Consider the following 20,234-nt stretch of genomic DNA (forward strand, 5'->3'; position numbering starts at 1 on the left):
CTTGTGAAACGGGACAAAGCTACAAAGACTCATCAGAAACGGTAATCGTGCCTAGGGGGCGTCAGCGTACCGCACAAAGGACGCACTGTATCCACTGGGATCCTTAACTCACTGCAGTGCTGCAAGTGTGATCTGGTTAAGGTGTCTGTGGCCATGCAGCCATGAGCTGATATCGAAGTCCGTTCAGAATAAGGATGCCAGTGTTGCAGCTGTGGACGCTGCTTCAAACACAGATATGTAGGGGTATTACAGTGTGCGAGCTTTCCTTCAATGAATACATCTGAAGTATTTGCACAGTTGTAAACCTTATACAGGCAGGTGCTGATATTCCATACTTACTGTCAGCTAAGCCACTGGTAAGTTATACCATTCTGGAGTTTTAGAATGTGACCAGTGTAATGCTGAAGGGTCATACCAGTTACACCATTCAAAAATGTTCACAATTCAACACTGGAAAAAAAAAGCCTAGGCTACATCATTCTAGAATGTGAACATGTCAGTGCTGAATGGTTAATGCTGACTTTGGGACAGTAAGCACAAACACTGCTCTCAGGACACGGAGCCTTTCAGGTATCTGAGTGGGAATGTTCCTTCCCAAAGATCTGGCCCGGAGCTGCAGCTGAACTTTGCAGCGTGAAATGGATCGTTTGGCCCATCACTGAACACTTGGGCCTATCTCCAGTGGGAAACCGAGAAACAGACGCGGTCATTCAGGTTTCCGCATGCTGAATAGACAGGGGCAACCATAGGCAAGGGAAGCATTGTCTGAACATTTAAATTGCATTTTATCTAGCCTGAACGTGGAACAATGGTCACCTAGATTTGTTGGGCAAACATGAGTTTGGCCTTCACCGATTGAAGAATGTCAGACGGAAAACAACTAGACGTGTGTGAATTCTGCATGGAATTTAATATTATTTCATGTATTGTATCTCATCTGCTACTTTTGGCGTTTTTGCTTGATGGTTTTGTTGAGCTTTTCGAAATGTGTCACCAGTGTTTAGGCAATTTTTTTAAAACTTTATTATGAGTCTGGCACATGAGATTGCTGATCTATGAAGACAAGAAGAAAAGGTCATGGAGTGGGGGGGGGGGGGGGGGGGGGAGGGGGGGGCGCAAATCAGACGCACACTCAGTTAGCAGAAAAAACTGCCAGCCGTCATTCTTCAGTCATTCTGCCCCATGCAGCCCTCCATGTCGATGACTGATCACTTATCAGTTCTGGTATCAAGAGGCCCTGCTTTCGCAGCAACGAATGCGGATGCGGAGACTGGCTTTGCTGAAAGTAATTAGCACTGACGTTCTGAGACAGCAGGCTGTAAACATATAGGCACCTTTCAAGCTGGCTGGTCGCTCCTTTCATACCCAATCAGGCGAGGAGAGTGTGGCGACTTGCACGGCGCCATGTTACCCATGCATGGACACACGGGCCGGTTTGCATTTGTGCATTCGTTCTGCCATCGCCTGCCCCCCGCTGACAGCTCCTATGTTTAATGCACCAACTCTAGTACCAAGCAGATTTGCCGCTCCAACCTCAAGCCCCGTAACACGGCCTGTCCCTAATGACAGTATAAATAAGCAAATTACATCATGTCTGCTAGATACCTGTCCACAGGAACCAGGGGTCCTCTCCTGCATCTTGGGTTCCTTTAAGGTATTTTAAGCTATTCAGTTACAAAACAACAATTCTGATTTGCCCTCTCTGCATTTTAAGGAAAGCTGCTCGCATCTTTGGAGAGGACGAGGAGGTCAGTGATGTCTTGGAGACAAGGTCATACGATGTCTTTCTAAAGTTTTGTAGAAGCTCAGTGAAAAATAATAAATTAAATAAGCCTCAGCCTTTATTTTTGTGATAAACGGCGGCCTGTTGCTTGTCTCTCTCTTATTAATGCATTTCACTCAGTGGCATCTTTCACGCGGAAACAAATGCGGGAATGAAAGCCGTAGGTTCAGGACTTTGACTTGCAGTGTGCCATTTATTTTTTTTTGTAAATATCTGACATTAAGGTGATTTGATGATCAGTAAAAGAATCATGAGTGCTTACAGCAGCACGCGGTAATTAAACACCGTGGGGAGCGCTGGTACCAAAGGAGACGCCGCTGTCTTTGTTTTACTTAAGCGGCCAGTAAATTAAACAGGGCCCGTCGTCCTTCTGAATAACTAACATAATAGGGAGAATGTAAACACATGCAAAGGAACGCAGCGCTGCTGTTAACAATACAGTCCATCAAAACAACAGAAAAACGCGTATTTGGCTTTCATATTTGTATGCGTGGGCAGCCAGAATGGCAAACGGCATTCAGAATTAAAAATGCGCGAAGACTTGTGGTAAAATTTTGCGTTCTTGGTTACGTTTCTGTCGACCGTTTGTTATCTTTGACAAACACTGAGCTTTGGGCGGCATAAACATTTCAGCGTTTTCGCGATCTATATTTAAAAAGTAAACTTTGCAGTGGTGAAGTTGGAAAACGTTGATTCCGATGAGAAAGCGATGGCTATTTTTGGAGGTAATAAAAAGAACCTAAGCACAGTAGCTCCTTATTTAACTAATTTAATGAATAGCCAAACAAATGAATACAGCCGAAATGTAAACAAGAGCTAAAGACTACGGTTAATAAACTTTATTAAAGTATTTTAATTACTCACAATATTAAGCTTTACTATACATTGCTGCTTTACAGAAAACATACGCTGGGAAAATAAACCGGAAAACATTTTATGTTAAATAATATATCCCAGTATGAATAAATGAAATTGTGCTTTGAAACTACATTTAATCGAAATTAATATCTTCTCTCCATAAATATTACGACTAAAATTACTAATAAAAAGTTGGACACGGCGACAGTCGATTTCGGATACACGATGTGTTATAAAGATCACATGGGTGATCATATATTGGAAAATAATACAAATAATATGAAAAATAAAAACAATGTGGTCTTAATCGGTAGCGCATTTGTTCGCACTAAAACTCATTGCGATGGAGCCAGCCAGATTACATTTACTTCGCTTGTTTATTTGTTTGTTTGTTTATCTACTTATGCATTTAATTATTTATTTGGATAAAGATCCGAACAACAATATCCAAACATTCGGTGCTCGCCAAAAATATAACAACCTGCGAAAACATAAATCAATATTTTTTTACTTCAATAGACATTCCATTTTCCAAAACCATCTCACACCCTGGGACAAAATAATAATCGAATTATGAAACGTGTATTTTAATTACGTCCAATTAACAACAACCTTCGACAATATCTACAACGTACAAATGTACAAAACAAATGTTTTATCACAATTTGATAGTTAACTGCATTAAAATGTCGCAGTTTAAATACAATGGAACCAAAAAAATCCATGCATAGGTAGTTTACCACTTGTGTTTGACGTTTCCTTTCAACATACCGCTCATAAAATTCACTCAATCTCTCAACATTTAATTTTGCTTCATCAACCCCACCTCCCACTCCCCCAAATAAATAGACCTTTGCATTAAAATGACCAAGTAATGCCCCCCCACCAAAAAACAAAAAAACAAAAACTACACCCTACGCCGTTGGCTGAAACACAATTCTATTTAATCAGTTTAACAAACTTTAACAAAATATAATAACAAAAACTTACTGTAATATTACTACAAACCAAACACGAGCAATCATAAGAGTCAGCATTATTTGTTCATGCACCCATTTGTCCTCGAGCTGACAATAAATATCACGTGAAGCACCCAAATCAACAGCACCAGCGAGAAATACGAATACTGTTATAATTAATGGTACATTGCATTAATAGTTTTTCTTTAAATCGATTTTATGTATTTATTTTGCAAATAAAATAATTATGTGCAGGTGCAGCCGAGAAACAGGTGGTATAATGAGGCTGAATTGAGAAATTTACTAGATAAATGCGCTTTAATGAGATCAAACACCTGGAAATATCTTACCCGGAATTTTTTTACCTAACAGTTTTAACTCTGTTTTCCGAAGATCTAATCGCTTTAATCCAAAGAAAAATGTAATAAATTCGAAAGGTTACATGGGAAGTAATTACAATGCGACTCGATTTAAATTCCTTGGTCAAAGATTATCATTATAAAATCTTATGCTATATAGGCATATACAAATGGTTCCAGGGAATTACACACTATATACAGAACAAACAGTGATTTAAATGCAGCAGTAACATTGATTTCTGTCATTCATATATTGTTTTATTTGTTTATTTGTTTATTTATTATTATTATTATTATTATTATTAGTAGTAGTAGTAGTAGTAGTAGTAGTAGTATAGTAGTAGTAGTAGGCCTATAATTCTATTTAAATTAGATTTCTCATTGTGGGGAACCAGATGCAAACAATACTGTAGATATACATTTTTTACTTTTAGGCAAATATAATTAAAGCAAAGGTTAAGGTTTTACACAAAATCCTGTGGTTTTCAAAGAACAAATCATTAAATCCGCCGCTATGAGGAGTAGATGGGCTAACAGAGCATTGGATGGACCTTAGGTTTATTGAGGGAGACTGTCAGCGTTGGACAGCGCATATCAGTTCAAGCTGGAGTGAAGTTACAGAGAAAAGTTAATTGCTGCCCATAAAAGGCAGATTAAAAATAATCTGAAAAGTCAATCGAGGAAGAAAAAGAACACATACACACACAGAGCAATGGTTAAATAACCAACATTCCCACTACATCCGACTGAACAACGAAACAATTTATAAAAATTCCTGTTCTAGAAAATACTACTACAAGCAACATATTAATATTTCTATACGACAAAATACTAATACTACTACAAGCACTACTACCGATAACAACTATACAATAATAATAATAATAGTCATGTGATAAATAGGCCTAATATTCATTGTTAATATTAGCAACAACGACAACAATAATAATGATATTTTCCAAATCAAAACTAAAAATTATTGTAACTTCCAAACACAATAATGCCTACCGCCGTTCACGTGCTAGGGCAATTTCCCAATTTATCCAGCCTCATTACATTCGGTCACTAAGTATTCAATGCCCTAATTATTTGGATTATACACCAGTTTAAATATTCTAGAAAGGTCGAATCAAATAAAGCAGATTAGCGCCAATAACGTTTTGTTAAGGAAATATTATTAGCAAACGTCCATTACTGTAAATTGTGACTTGAGACGACAAAATGTCGTTACGACTGTTCGTATAAATATAAAAGATATTCATATGCCATATGCTATAGGTCCACATGAATGTTACATGACTTTTTTTTGTTTGCTGAAAGAGGAAAAAAATCCTTTATCATACAATTGGCAGCTAGTTTTTTCCTACACAGTTTAAGACAGCCTTGTCAGTAGTCACCTGTCCAAGTAGGACGGTGCCCCTGGAAATATGCAACGGTTCTCATGCCCCCCCCCCCCCCCCCCACTTTTGCAAAAAATTCACATTCACTCCCCACATCGTTTTATGACAATTACTTGTAATGCACATTGACAGTAGATGAATTTAAGATGCTTTCCAACTGAAAAGGGTGCGCCACTGAAGTAAGAGTCAAATGTTTTGAATTACCAACATAACGTAACTAAGTATTAACTTGAAATAAAAAAAGTTAGTCCCGCCGAAAGTCGTTTGGGACGCTTATTCTTGAAACGTAGAATGCTGCATCATGCTGCATCACCAGGGCGTGAAATCTCAAGTATATGACGCTTAACGTACCTCTTAGGAACCACATTACAAACGACACTGTGGATAATCGGAGTCGTGAGACTTAACATTGTTTCCTTTAATAATGACACGAGATGCATACTGCTATCAAAACGTTCTCCGATTTAGGTTTTAAATAACAAATATGCAACAAATTGATACAATAAAATGAATTTAAATAGTGCATATAATATACTATTAGCTATAATGGATTTAAATGGTGACTTAAAAGGCTAAGTACAAAGAACAGGAACGTCGCAGCATCTGATAAAATATGCAGTAGTTTATCATGCTCACGTAAAATTTGATGTAATGCTTTGTGTGCGACAAAACAATCATGACAAGACACAAAACAACGCGCCAAAAGAAAGCAAAAAGAAAAACTTAAAAAAACTGAATTCGATCTTTTTTCAGTCGACCTCGGACACGGACGGACGGACGAACGGACGGATGGATGGATGGATGGATGGATGGATGGATGGATAGATAAAAAATATTGATTCCGTGCCACAAGTCTGGTCTGTCTCTCACAGTGTTCACTTTTCGGTTTATGTCCGCCAAGGTCCATCGTCCTGTGCAATTAAGGGAAAACACCGAATTCACCAATGCGCGTTGTTCGGGTTGTAGGAGGACAACCAAAACCAGTGTATGCATAAAATTTCAGTAGCGGCTAGTAGCTGAAAAATAAGGCAAGCGATATAATAATACATTTCACAATATTATAATAGTGAATATTCCAAAGAACAGAGAAATTGTGTTTTAAAATGACAACGTTTGAGTAATTTCAATACTATTCGTTTCATAACAGAGTGTGTCAAAAGCAGAGCAGGCACTACCCCCTAAATCTCAGTGGTCGAGCTGCCGCTGGTATGGATTAAGGTCACTCACAGGCAAAGTAAACATATACTAAGATAAGTCACATGGTAACGTCGCGAAAAGACAGTAAATGAACATCTCCAACTTCATCTTGCTGTCCCTCACCTTCCCACGTGTCTACGGTATACTGCGGAATTCACGGGAAGGTTCGTTAGCTCCGCACATTTCTTGATACTTGGGATTTCGTCAGAATATTATTTAAATCGCCATGGGCGTACAAATTAAGTAAATTGTATGTTTATTTGCGAGGACTACCAAAAGAAATAACTGACATACATGTATGTAAAATAACATTTATCGCAGATTTTTACCATTTCATTTTCTTACGCATAGTTCCAGTGCTTATGTCTATTTGGTGTTTGAGTAGTTGTATATCACTTGATATAATTAATTACGTTTAAAAACAGGGAAACAAGACCAGTCGAAATATTTAATACTATCAGCTCACCGCAAACGCAAGGAATAGGGAGCGATAATAACAGTTAATATAAAGAACTTTACTCACAAACAGCCATTGCTTTTGACGGTTCGTGTTTTGTTGGCGTTTCAATCGATTAAAACTGTACTGCCCGCATCATTTGCGGAAACGCATCTGGAACGAAAAAGCAAAAAATAAAAGGCAGTCTAGGGAATTAAACGGGGTATATTTTAAAAGTCAAGTAAATAAATTACTGATAGCAATTTTAAAGTACATAAATAAGCTGACAGAAATGGAAGGATGGTACTATTATTCGCATACATAACAGACTGTATAATTACGTAACATTACTAATAAAAATAATAGTATTATAATAGTATGGTAATAACACTTAAAATAACACATCGAAATAACAAATACTAGTGCCATATTATACAAAATTTTACAGCAGAAAAATCCGAACGAAACAGGCTTTAAAGAGTGTCAAAACACAACGAACTGACGTGGCATAAATCCTTTAACTTTAATTCTCAAACCAATGTGTCTCTTATCCAATCGATAGTTTAACTGAACCATCACCGATCTGCTCACTACTGTTTCACCCCGTGGGACAGTAACTTTCGGCGGACTTTGAAATCACACTTGAATAAACACAAACACCAGAGGCATCTCATATAATACAACTAAAAATTCAAAAGGGCAAAATCACTTTTTAATGCGCATACGTGTGTGTCGGAATAAGGTAATTTTGAGGTCGTCCGACCAGCATGCATCGCCTATTGACTTATCACTAAGTTTAGCTCGCGTATGATGATCTTTTGTACTGCTCTCGAGCCCAGACAAGTACCCCCTTCACAAACCATTACGAATCAACTGTGTCATAACCATTAAATTGCTCTCTCCGTGTTGGCCTTCACATTCAATCATTTATATATTCATATCCTAATTACATTAATGTCATGTGTTCTGTGCTCCCCCACATATTTACAACAAACAGGATTTTTTTTCTTTTAGGCAAAGGTCTGACCTCACGCATTCATCACGTCATCTACATAATAACCAACGCCAGTTTTGTACTTAAAGTCTATACCGGGGAGTTCTGCGAAGCATCCTCTGAAGAAAGAGGCATTTTTTTGTTACCCGTCTAAACCTTAAGGGGGCTTTTTAGCTTTGGGTCAGCTTGCAGTTTCTGGAAAACATCTGAATCATTTTATAACCAAACCCAGCTGCCACGGCACTGTGTGTGTGTGTGTGTATGTGTGTTCGCCTGCGGAACAAGAAGAGAGGAAGAGCAAATCTGCTTGCATCGCTCTCCAAAAGGAAAGAGAGGGAAAAAAAAAGTTTGGACGTCTTTTTCCCTTCTAAGTTTTTTTAGGAATGAACGCCGAGACGTGCGTTTCATACTGCGATATGACATCCATGGATTCATATTATAGTCCGTCTACACCACAAGGTAGGGATCACCAGGCAAACCCGTTTAGGACATTCCAAGCGAGTGACACCAAATACAGTCCCACTTTCCTGACCAACAAAGGTCAGGCATACGGGGAAAAGTCGCGGAGCCCATTCCAACAGGAATGCCAGTCATTGGATGCCACTTCTGGGGAAGGCACCTTTAACAAATACCACCTCTTCATGCAGAGATCCTCTTGCAAAACTCCCCCTGAAGGAAGCAAACATCACCAAGAGAGCGGACACAACGGAGCGCTCATTTCTTGCTATGGTGAGTACCACAAAAAGCGGGAGTTATGCGCATTACAAAAGGCGCCGTCTTCAATTTACGGACGCGTCTGCAGTTCCTCTGCATCAGCGTGGTCAGATATACCAACTTTTAAAGAACCCGTGTTGACAATTTAAACGACTGCAAAATTATGTGCAAAATAAGGTACTTAAAGCTTTATATTTCAAGCAATACTAATGAAAGGATTCTGTAGTTCGTAAGAAGTGACGGTAAAATGTCAGCCTTCAGAAACCCTATCTCGGAATGTGCGGTTGACTTAGAGGAAGTGTGTTGCAGCTCAAAATGTAATATTTGAAAACTAAATGTCATTTCCTTAAAATTACAGACATCATACATGTTTCATTGTAAAACAGAAGGACTGTTTGAAATGTGTGAAAATCTACTTTCTGAAACGTGTTATCCACCCGTAAATTGTGGGAATGGAATTATAATCCTACGAAGGACATTTATAGAGTTACTCTGCATAATTAAAGGATTATTGTAAAAAAATATATGTTGTAAACGTAACACGTTACTCGCAGCATTACGACCGCCTCTTATCATAACAACACAATTTCGGAGACGCATAACGTTACTGACTTACATTTTCCCTTTAACGACTGAATGAAATTATGATTAATGTGATAATCTGCATTGCAATCCTTAATGCTGAAGCTGAATCGGACAATTCAATTAACGCGTTTGCAGGTATAGAATGAACGTAGAACTCCGCATTTAAGTATGTCTTCCGTATATTTTCAATTAAAGATCAATATTCTAAATTCTATTCTAATTAATATACAACTGCCTCTATATATTTAAATTCGGTTTTATGCCGCCCCCCAGAACAGTGTAGATTGGTAATTTAGTTTCCTGAACAAGTTTTTACAATGAAAGTAGCTTCTGGTTTAAGAAGGCCGAGGTTAAGTTAACAAGTCATCAATCAAAGTCGCGCATAAAAGACATATAGTAATATATCCCGATAGACAACGATTAAAATACACTCCACAGCAGATTTCAATATATTAACATTAAGCACAGGTTATCCGTTAAAGACAAGAATAAAATTGTAGGCACATACACAATAATAAATATGCCTAAAGATATCAAACATGCCTAAAAGTAAACAAAAAACAAACACGGCGTGTGTTATTATATATCCGTATAATATAATAATATAATAAAATATTCACATATAATTTACACAAATAAATAATTTAAATTACTATTCGGTTCACACTTCTCTTCAAATTTCGATCAATTATTCAAACATAAGTTTATTTTCCATTGCGCATGCAACCGTGTTTATTAAGATACCAAAAAACAAAAACAAACAAACAAACAAACAAAAAAAACGGAATAAAGAAACAGCCTAAATATTCCAAAAAAATCCGTCAGGTCGGAAACTAACAGAATTTCAGAATTACGGAATTTTAAAATACCGCATGTTCGTGGTATTTACACAAGAATAATCATGTCCATTAATAATAATAAAACTACTACGACTGTCACTGTGTGTGTCACAAGTTTTGACAATTGATCAAAAGTATTGCAGTAACCATGAATGAACAACATTTAGGACAATAATATCCACCCATCTTTCGTAACCGCTTATGCAGTAAAGGGTCGAAGTGCGGGACAAAGCAAATATGCAAAATTGCTGTCATAAAATAGCCCCATCACCGTGCTTTAATGGTCTTAAGCGCACCAGATACAGAAGATGCCAAGAGTTTCGTAATAAATCATATTAAATAATACCTTGATGGTAAAGCGCTTCTACATTTATATGTATTGGACATTCGAGCTCTTTATAATATAAAAATATGAAATATATACAAATTATATAAAATATTTTCGGTTAATTGCAGAATAAACCTCACCGGTGGCACACACGTCATAAAATGCGTCACTAATGCAAATACATAAAATATAATGAGCGACAGATCCGCGCATAAAATATCTTCATTTTATTTGTATGTGTGTGTGTGTGTCTGTGTGTGTGTTTTGCGCTCTTATAATAAAACTCAGACGTGCCGAGGAACTTGCATTAACTGAGCTCAGTTAGGGGATTCCGACTTCGGTCCAGCCCGAGCGCTGGAAAATCAGTTTATAAAACTATAAATTTAACACAACTGCCACAAAATCTAGGGCTTTGCCCAAACATGGGTGAGCACATTTGAGGGGAGACCGCAAGAAAACACGAGCTGAAACTCGTTCAGAGGCAGGACAGAAGATACACATAAATAAAAATGATCGTGCTCTCTTAGGGCTGGGCTATTACGAAACTAGCTACAAAATGATTTATTGTGCTGACAATTACTATAAGCTTAGCCACACTCTTTTCAAATATCTACTGTTTTGTACGTCTTATTAACCAAAAATAAAGGAAAAAACTTTAAAATTGACATCGGTTTTGGTTTAATACAAAAGTTCGGATATATATGCGCATATACATAAAGCGCGAAACCTGATGAAAGAATAAACAGCACCTGAAATTATAATGGGAATTGCATCAATGAGTATAACTGACTCTTAAATAACCTCTGGGACCATTGGTCTGTCCGACAAACGCATTCTGGTCTAATGTTTCAAAGCGTCCGTAAACCTTGCTGTAAATGTTTGCTTTCTTAGCTAATGTCTTTTTAAATTGAAACAGAACAACATAAACACTTAGGCCTTGATTTAGCCTGACCACCGCTGCATTGCTCTGTAACCGAACGATAGCTGCATGTTCTTCATTAATCTAATACAGCTACTGTCAAGTGATGAGTAAATTATTATTATTATTATTATTATTATTATTACTACTACTACGTCTGGTCTCTCCTTCACAACCACGCTGGCTATCCTGGTTAAACTAACAATTGTCAATATAACAATACAATATCAACTAACAATATTCATACCGTCCATTTTTAAATTGGGGGTTTCAATATGCCGACATATATTCAGAATGAATGGAAGTGACGTGTATAAGTTAAACGCTTATTCTACAGTTAAATGCGGCTGTAACCGAAATGGCTGGTTTGGGCAAAAGTAAATCACATTAATGCACCTGCAAGACAGAAATAAGATATTAAAACATTAGCCTACATTTTACAGATTACTTAAATATTTATGCGACAATGCAATAAAAAAAACATTTTCTAAGAATCATCGTGTTGTCGAAATTAATCCTGCTCTGCGGGTTTTTTTTTACTAACGTAGTGTCATTTGCTATCCATGTGTATCATAGAATTTAAAGAATAAAGCAATCTGCTTCAGAAATAACATCTTCCATGTGTTTCTATGCCTGGATACTCAAATCCAATCACTTTACCTCCAAATAACCCTTCAAAGAGCTTCTTAACCAATGAAATTCCGCGGCACATCCGTATCGCCGAGATAAAACGTCATATTTGCTGACATAATTTTTATGCTCACAATTCCTGCTAAATCCTCACATCCTTCATTATTCAACGAATGTTTTACTTTTAACGAGTGTTCAAAAATATCAATTACCCGACGGGTAAAACGTTTCTTTGAACTGCAAAAACACAGTATTTAATTTTTAATACATGCTGCAGGCCTATGTAAGAAAATTAAATATTTCCAGGCTAATACAACAACCTTTTGCTAGTTAAAACGGGTTTCCAATATTTCGGCAAAGTTGGATAATTAATATAATGCACGGCAAAGCAGTTCCGCAAGGAAGGGAGGTTTAGAGTTGATGTGCTCGCCTGCGACAGAAATATTTATCTGGTATTTATATGATACAGTGGGATACCATATCAAAAATAATGTAAAAAATGTTTGGGTCTCATTTACAATGGTAAATATGAAAATAACAAAACAATCGTTGTCATATTCATAAAAATCAGCTCGCTATCCTCAATAATAAGCAACTAGCAACCGATTTTTAAAAATCACACACACATATATTATATATAATAGGCCTACAAACCATGGATGGGAATATATGTACTTAAAGTGTAGCCATAAAAAAAAGACGTAAACCGAATTAATTAAAAAATAAATAGCAAATAAACTGTAGCGGAGTTATAAGATGAGAGATTTAAAATAAATAACCTTATTTATTTGCAGATCTAAGGGCAAGAGAAATAGCGTGGTTTTGGAACAACTTAAAATGTACCACCGCAAATAACTGGAACCCTGTTTCCAAAAAAGTTGTGACGCTGCGTAAAATGTAAATAAAACAGAATGCAATGATTTGCAAATGATATAAACCCACATTTAATTGAAAATATAACAGAAACAACGTATCAAATGTTGAAACTGAGATATTTCACTGTTTTATGACAAATACATGCTTGATTTGAATTTGATGCCAGTAACACATTTCAGAAAAGTTGGGACAAGGGCAGCAAAAGACTGGAAATGTTGTGTATCGCTAAAGCAAAACACCTGGTTGCAAATCTCACAACTAATAAGGTTAATTGGCAACAGGTCCATAAGATGATTGGATATAAAAAGAGCCTCCCTGATAGGCAGTGATCTCTGTGCAGTGAAGATGGGGAGAGGTTCACCACTGTGAAATAGTGCAACAATTAAAGAATAATGTTCTTCAACCTAATACTGCAAAGAATATGGGAATTTCATCATCTATAGTACATAATATCATTAAAAGATTCAGAGAATCCAGAAAAATCTCTGTAAGCAAGGGACAAGGCTGAAAAGCAATATTGGAGAGCTGTGATTTTCGGGTCCTTAGGTGGCACTGTGTTAAAAACAGACACAGTACTATAGCGGAAATCACTGCGTGGGTTCAGAAACACTTCAGAAAACCACTGTCTGTGAACACAGTTCATCACTGCATCCACAAATGAAGGATGAAATTCTACCATGCAGAGAAGAAACCATCTAAACATGATCCAGAAACGCTGCTGACTTCTCTGGGCCCGAGTTCATTAAAGATGGACTGAGGCAAAATGGAAAACTGTCCTATGGTCTGACGAATCAAAATTTCGAATTCCTTTTCATGGATGCCACATCGTCCGGGCTGAAGAGGAGAAGGACCATCCAACTTGTTATCAGCAGACAGTTTCAAAGCCAGCATCCATGATAGTATGGCGGTGCATCAGTGCCCATGGCCTGGGCAGCTTGCACATCTGGGAAGGTACCATTAAGTGATGTATACAGGTTTTGGAACAATATATGCTGGCATCCAAACAACATCTTTTTCAGAGCAGGCCTTGTATATTCCAGTGAGACAGTGCCAAACTGCATTCTGTGTGTATTACAACAACATGGCTCCATAGTAGAAGAGTCCGGGTGCTAGACTGGCCTGTCCGCAGTACAGACCTGTCACCCCCTGGAAACATTTGGCACGTCATGAAACGTAAAATACGACAAAGGAGACCAGCGAACTGTTGTGCAGTTGAAATCCTACATCAGGCAAGAATGGGACAACATTTCACTTTCAAAAATCCAGTAGCTGGTCTCCTCAGTCCCCAAACGTTTACAGAGTGTTGTTAAAAGCAGAGGTGATGCAGCACAGTATTAAACATGCCACTGTCCCAACTTCTTTGAAACGTGTTGCTGGCATCAAATTCAAATTGAGCTTATATTCGTCTTAAAACAATAAAAAAAAAATCAGTTTCAACATTTGGCATGCTGTCTTTGTTCTATTTTCGGTTACATATGGCATTTTATGATTTGTAAGTCATTGCATTCTGTTTATTTACATTTTACACAGCGTCACAACTTTTTTGGAAACATTTTTTTGTAGAACAAGCCTAAATAGGATTTCATAAAACTTTAATTGAAGCTAAACCAATGAACCAATCAGACTTTCCTCGGTCTCCGAGCTTTTTAATTTATTGGGTGGGGCGATGTACCATAAGCATTCAAATACGACTTAATGACGGGCTGTTAAACAGATGTTATTGGAATAGTTTCGCTTTTGTTCGACAAATGTTCGACCTTTTGACAAAAGGCGGGGATTTTATTATTATTATTATTACTATTATTATTATTATTATTATTATTATTTAAAAGCAGGTTGCATGCGGACGAGAAGAAAGCACAAACACATAAAACACACAATAGGGAATCCATGATTTATGTGTTGCCATCATATCTAACTATAGCGTGAGTTACGCGAACAACATAATAAAGTTTCCGACCAAGCAAAAAAAAAAGAAAAAACATTAATGCCGTTTCCAATTTAAACATATACCTAGCAGTCACAGAGCAATACGTGCAGCTACTTGGCAACGTTCATACGGTAAATACATTTTTTAAAATATTCTGAATATCATTTGTGTATAGCCAGTTCATTGCAACTCGAGGAGTATTTTATTGAAGAGAAAACCTTGCCTCTGATAAATGCTGTTTTAAATATCAAAAATCAAATATATTTAGTAACTTGCGTTTTTCTTACATTATGGGTTGTTCTAACTGCGCGCAGAAAGCACTATTTACGAAAGTGATTGTAGTGTATTACAATTTTACACTAATTGACTTTATACCCCGAGTTTATATACAATGGGTTGATGGAAACCAAAGAATGGTCAAGAACGTGCACTTAAGTGCGCAAATAACCATTATGGAAGCCAAAGAGATCTGGAATTACATTAACGACAGACTGGTTGAAACGGGTTAAATGTTTTAATTTATCTTAGAAACTGGCTACAGAAATGCGCTTTGTACTTCACGAATGCACATTAGAAATGACTGTTCCTATGTTTATCTGGAAACTTCGGTGTAACAGTCAATACAAGCATCAGGCAAGCAGGTGCTATACTATGTCAATGATTATGATAATGTTTATCATAATGATTTTCATGACAAAGGTAATAAAATATTGCAATTACTTGGTTTAATTTTACCACTGACGGGACTACAACATAGTGGTGCAAAACAATAAGGAAAAATTATACATATTTAAAAAGACACACAAATAGTGTTGCATGCTGAATTTATATTTGGAATATAAATGTCACGCTTTCAATAGCCGTCCAAAAAAGTATAGGAAACAAAGTATACAAATGTCAATTGTCTTCTTTCTGGATGGTATCTTGCTGTCTCCATGTAATTTAACCATTTAGTCCGAACTGGGTTGTCTTGGGAGGGGAGGGGTTTGGGGGTTGGGGGGTGCATAGAGGACAAAGCAGGCGTACAACCTAGGTAGTATGCCAGTCTATCACAGGGCACGCGTGGGATGCCAGTCTATCACAGGGCACGCCTGGGATGCCAGTCTATCACAGGGCACGCCTGGGATGCCAGTCTATCACAGGGCACGCGTGGGATGCCAGTCTATCTCAGGGCACGCCTGGGATGCCAGTCTATCACAGGGCATGCGCACAAATGCACATTCACACAACAGCAGTGACTGAGAGATGCCAGTCAGCCTAAGTGCATGTATGTGAACTCAGGGGGGAAACAGAAGGACCTGTGAGGAAACTATGCGTTACCGTGGGAACACATGACCTCAACACATAAGGCAGAGAGACGGATTCAAACCCCAGGCTTGGAGCTGTGAGGCAAGCCAGCTACCCAGTGTTACTGCCACTACTGATGCTCCCACTACAGCTATACATATTATTACTATTATTATTATTATTATTATTATATGCTGACTGTAGCGTTAAAATGAACAACTCAAGGATGGAAAAAGATCAAGTCAAACTCTTGCATTTAAAAACTGTGCATTTCCTTTAACAGATTATATGGCTTAATAGACAGATTAAATTACACATACATGTTCTAATTCCTCTACCTTTTCAACACAAAACAATGCCTTTCTCAAATTTACTGAGGTAAGGCTTTGAAAAATAATATGTTGCACTAAACAGAAACTGGCAGATGGCTGAGCGATTGCGAGAACTTGTCCCGGTTAATTGTCTCACTCTACAGTTCTGATTGGACAGTGACACGCTGAAGCTCTGCTATGAAAGGGCACATGTGACAACACGGCTCAGGGCTGCAGTGTTCATGCCAAAGTGCAAAGACGGCTGCTCCTTTCCTAACTGTGAGCAAAGTGGGGAAGACTTTTCACTTGTAGCTTTCAAACGCTGTGTATCAATAGCCGCCTCATTAATAGCCTGCTCAGAATCCAGCATCGACAAACAGAGACATAGATACTAGGGTATACTGATCAAATAACAAACCTGTCCTTGATAACTATGTGGGCACTGGCTGCAGACTGCAGCAAGAGTGTAAAAATATGCATCTACGGAAGCCTAGAGTGATTGCGGAGCTTTAATCACAGTTGTGGTCTCTGTCTGGTTGCAGTGAACAGTTAGACTCTTACAACATTATTCGTTGCTATGCAACACTGCATCTACAATATGTTTTGTTTGTTTGTTCCCCAAATATTTCCCCTCTCTCAGGTGCCAAATGCCAATTGCTCACTTGTTAGCAAGCTTTTCTTAAGCAGGCCTTGTAAATGCAACTCCAGTATAATTGAACTGGAAAGGTTAGTTTGTTTTTTTGAGTACCAGTCTAAAGGAATCTGTCTGAAATTGGAACCACATTTCCTTCCATTTATTCAAAACGTACAAACAACCCGATTCACGCTACATGACTGCGAAAGTTTTGCGTCTCACTTGATATGGGACATGCACACAAATCGGTCGCCGTCCTGAACGACAGTGTTCTTATGTGTTTAAACAAAGGGAGCATCTTGGACAACTTCTTACGAATCGCATCAAAATGGCATCAAAATGTGATTAACTGCCTGGGAAGTCCAGCTCATCTTCGACGGCGGCACAAACATGATAAATCAATGACCCCGCAACATGGGGCTTCTGAAATCCAACCGAAATCCTCTCCAAACTAACTGAAACGTTAACGTCTGGAGTAAGATATTTCTCCGTTTCTAAGTTTGTGCTTCCTGGTCTATCCTTTATGCTAATTATTTTACAGTTTCTTGCCAATAGGGTTTCTGTAGCAAACTCCATCCGGACATTGTGAGTTATCACTTCTGTTAACCTTCAGCAGGTACGGAGAAACCACTGGAGTCATACAGTTCTTGCTTTATTATCGGTCAGCAGGCCCCTTTGAAGATAATACCCAACATTACTTTCGGGTGATGCTGAGGTTGCTTGTTCCTCCCAGTGTTGAGCTGAACCTGCCAATGACCCATGCATTACATATCATACCCCACTGACGTTCAGGAAAAAGGGCTTTACCCAAGAAAACTCAAATAAATTGGCAAAATAATGGCTGCCAATTAATTCAGAGCTGGCCCTTTAATGCCTTAAAAAAGCAGATGACTTTAGTTCAGTTCCCTGTTGTGTAGTCTGACCGAAATATTAACATAAATATCTTGACTTGCACTCTTTCAAAGACTAATAAAAAAAAAAAAAACAAATAACATTCTCTTTAGACATACGGTTATCAGCAGCCTAACAGGTACGTGTCCTGCAACGTGAGACACCTCGAGCAAAACAAAAGCTTTAATAAGACTGAAGTCTGAAACGCACTGAGACTGCGGGGGCTGACGGCCCCCAACCTAACCGCACCAGCGAATGAAATCGAGCTCGTCTCATTGATCGAGTGTTAAAGAGACGGCAAGAATGTGCCGGCACTACAGGAGACCTCTGCCATTAATCTGAGTCAGATGTATGCCGGTCACTTGCCGAGTCATTTCTCATACTTTCAAAGACAAGCGCTGGATCCGTAGGGAGTCCGCAAAACGACAAGAGGTGACTGGTTTGTGTAACCTCATTAAACAAATGCCCTGTACAAATAAACTACAAGTCAGCAATACCGTACTGGGTTTGGGGTTGAATTTCAAGTGATTGAAGCAATTTCTATGCATTCTTTTTGCAAAGCGGCAACATCTCCGGGCACCAGCAATACAACATCTTGTATGTTCACATACGTTTTCAGCCATGACAACAGCGTGACAAACGTGGTAAGCCAGAGACGAGCATCACATCCTATGGTCTACATTTATCCAAGATTCGTAAACGTTTGCTTTCACTGTGCACTCTGGTTTCACTGAGAGACGCCTACGATGCACAGTAAGGTTGGTTCTGATCTGTCCCGGGAACGTGATAATGCTGTGATTAATGCCACCCCCCCATATAAAGAAAAACACAGCATTTGTAATATGAGGCAAACTCCAAACAAGCACATGAAGTGGGGGGCAATAGAGCAGGCCTGTGAGGGAGGCGTTGTTAGGTTCTGGTAGAGCACATATGGACTGCAGAACTTGGGTCTTGTCCTATGGGCCGCTTGTGATGCGAGTTCATCTCTGGTCTCCTTGTGGGGATGGGGGCTGGGGCGGGTGGGCGGTGTCATCCCATGACTTTGCCTGTAGTCCTGGCAACTGCTCTGCAGACCAGAGTCCATGCAGGCTGCCGAGGCCAGCAGGTGAAGCTGTGCACCTGGGCTGGTTATATGTCCATGTGCAGCAGGTAGCCAGGCCCTATGAGCAATGGCTCTGATCGCATGTGGGTTGCATGCCAGGACCGTTACGTAAAATACCAAGTACAGAGCCTATTTTATTCCACTTCTGGGGCTCTTAATGTTTTGAAAGGGCTGCATTTTCCTGTTTTGGGACACAAAACTGTTCTAAAACTTGAAATAACTGAGAAATAGAAAAAACATATAACTGAACGTATTTTGTTGATGGCAGAATAAATGATACTCTAAGTAGATAGGCAAAAGTTTTAGAATAAAGTTCTCACATATTTAAGTTGGTTGTAGCTATGGCAACTAAAGTGTCATATTGATCGGATAAGCTTAAAGAGTGACGTCACAGTTGACAAACTGTGCAATCTTGAAGAAGTGCGTGTGTGCCTGTGTGTGCATGTTAGTGATTAGGAGCTCCAGCAACGTGTGTGTGTGTGTGTGTGGCACAGTGTGACACAGTGACAGCGTTGCCTGAATCCAATCCTCCCTTCTTCATCTTAATCTTTTCTGTGTTCCTTTGTCATTTATTCCAAACAATGCATTTTCTTTCTTATTCATTTTGTTTTTTTTCTCTCATGAGTCTTGCCAATTCTCCCAGCGGACCGGTGAGAGAATGAGCTTTGGCCTCTGCTTCCTGTCATCTCTTTTCATGAGGATAACCCCCTTCCAAACCCCCCAACCCAACCACCACCACCCCCAGCTCCTCACCACCCCCGCTTTGAGAAAGCAAGCCAAAAAAGAATCAAACTGAAAATTAAAGCATAGCAGGCAACGTTTCTTTTTCCATGTAAAAACTATTTCTCTTTGTTTAACTCTCCGACAGTTTCTCTAAACATCACCGAAGCTCTGCTTTCCTGCGTCGGCTTTGCATTCAAAACAACTATGAAAAACCATTATTCGACCGATCATGGTTGTATATTTTAACGGATTCACCTCTAAGGTTCAGTGACATACTCATGGGCAAAACCATTCAGTTATTTAACCACATGCAAACTGGGAGCCTCCAACAACATATAAAACATTAAAGCACAATGAAGAATTAATGGTGACAAGCCCCAGTCCGCAGAAAAATGGCACATTTTCATGTTTGGCTAATGAAAAGGATGAGAGGGCAGAGTGAACTAGAGTGGGGACTGGAGGGAGCCGTGGTGCATGGA

General features: G+C 38.6%; 1 protein-coding gene and 2 long non-coding RNA genes across 5 annotated transcripts in view; 1 reads left to right on the top strand and 2 right to left on the bottom strand.

Moving 5' to 3' along the window:
- LOC125705793 (uncharacterized) overlaps positions 1 to 20,234 on the bottom strand; it is a 93,562-nt gene that overhangs the window by 24,376 nt on the left and 48,952 nt on the right. The gene's annotated exons all lie outside the window — the stretch shown is intronic.
- Positions 5,754 to 7,939, bottom strand: LOC125705791 (uncharacterized). The gene is made up of 2 exons (XR_007381685.1): positions 7,080 to 7,939; positions 5,754 to 6,270 (listed from the first exon to the last, which is right to left on the bottom strand). It is a non-coding gene; the product is annotated as an uncharacterized LOC125705791 (long non-coding RNA).
- Positions 8,076 to 20,234, top strand: part of alx4b (ALX homeobox 4b) — a 28,909-nt gene continuing 16,750 nt past the window's right edge. The window contains exon 1 of one of the 2 annotated variants that reach the window (XM_048972033.1): positions 8,076 to 8,715. In XM_048972033.1, coding sequence (XP_048827990.1) covers positions 8,370 to 8,715 — 346 coding nt within the window. In that variant the 5' untranslated portion in view covers positions 8,076 to 8,369. The remainder of the gene's footprint in view (positions 8,716 to 20,234) is intronic. The other variant, XM_048972034.1, reaches the window with a different exon arrangement.

Source organism: Brienomyrus brachyistius, chromosome 13, assembly GCF_023856365.1.
Source record: "Brienomyrus brachyistius isolate T26 chromosome 13, BBRACH_0.4, whole genome shotgun sequence".
NCBI lineage: Eukaryota > Metazoa > Chordata > Actinopteri > Osteoglossiformes > Mormyridae > Brienomyrus > Brienomyrus brachyistius.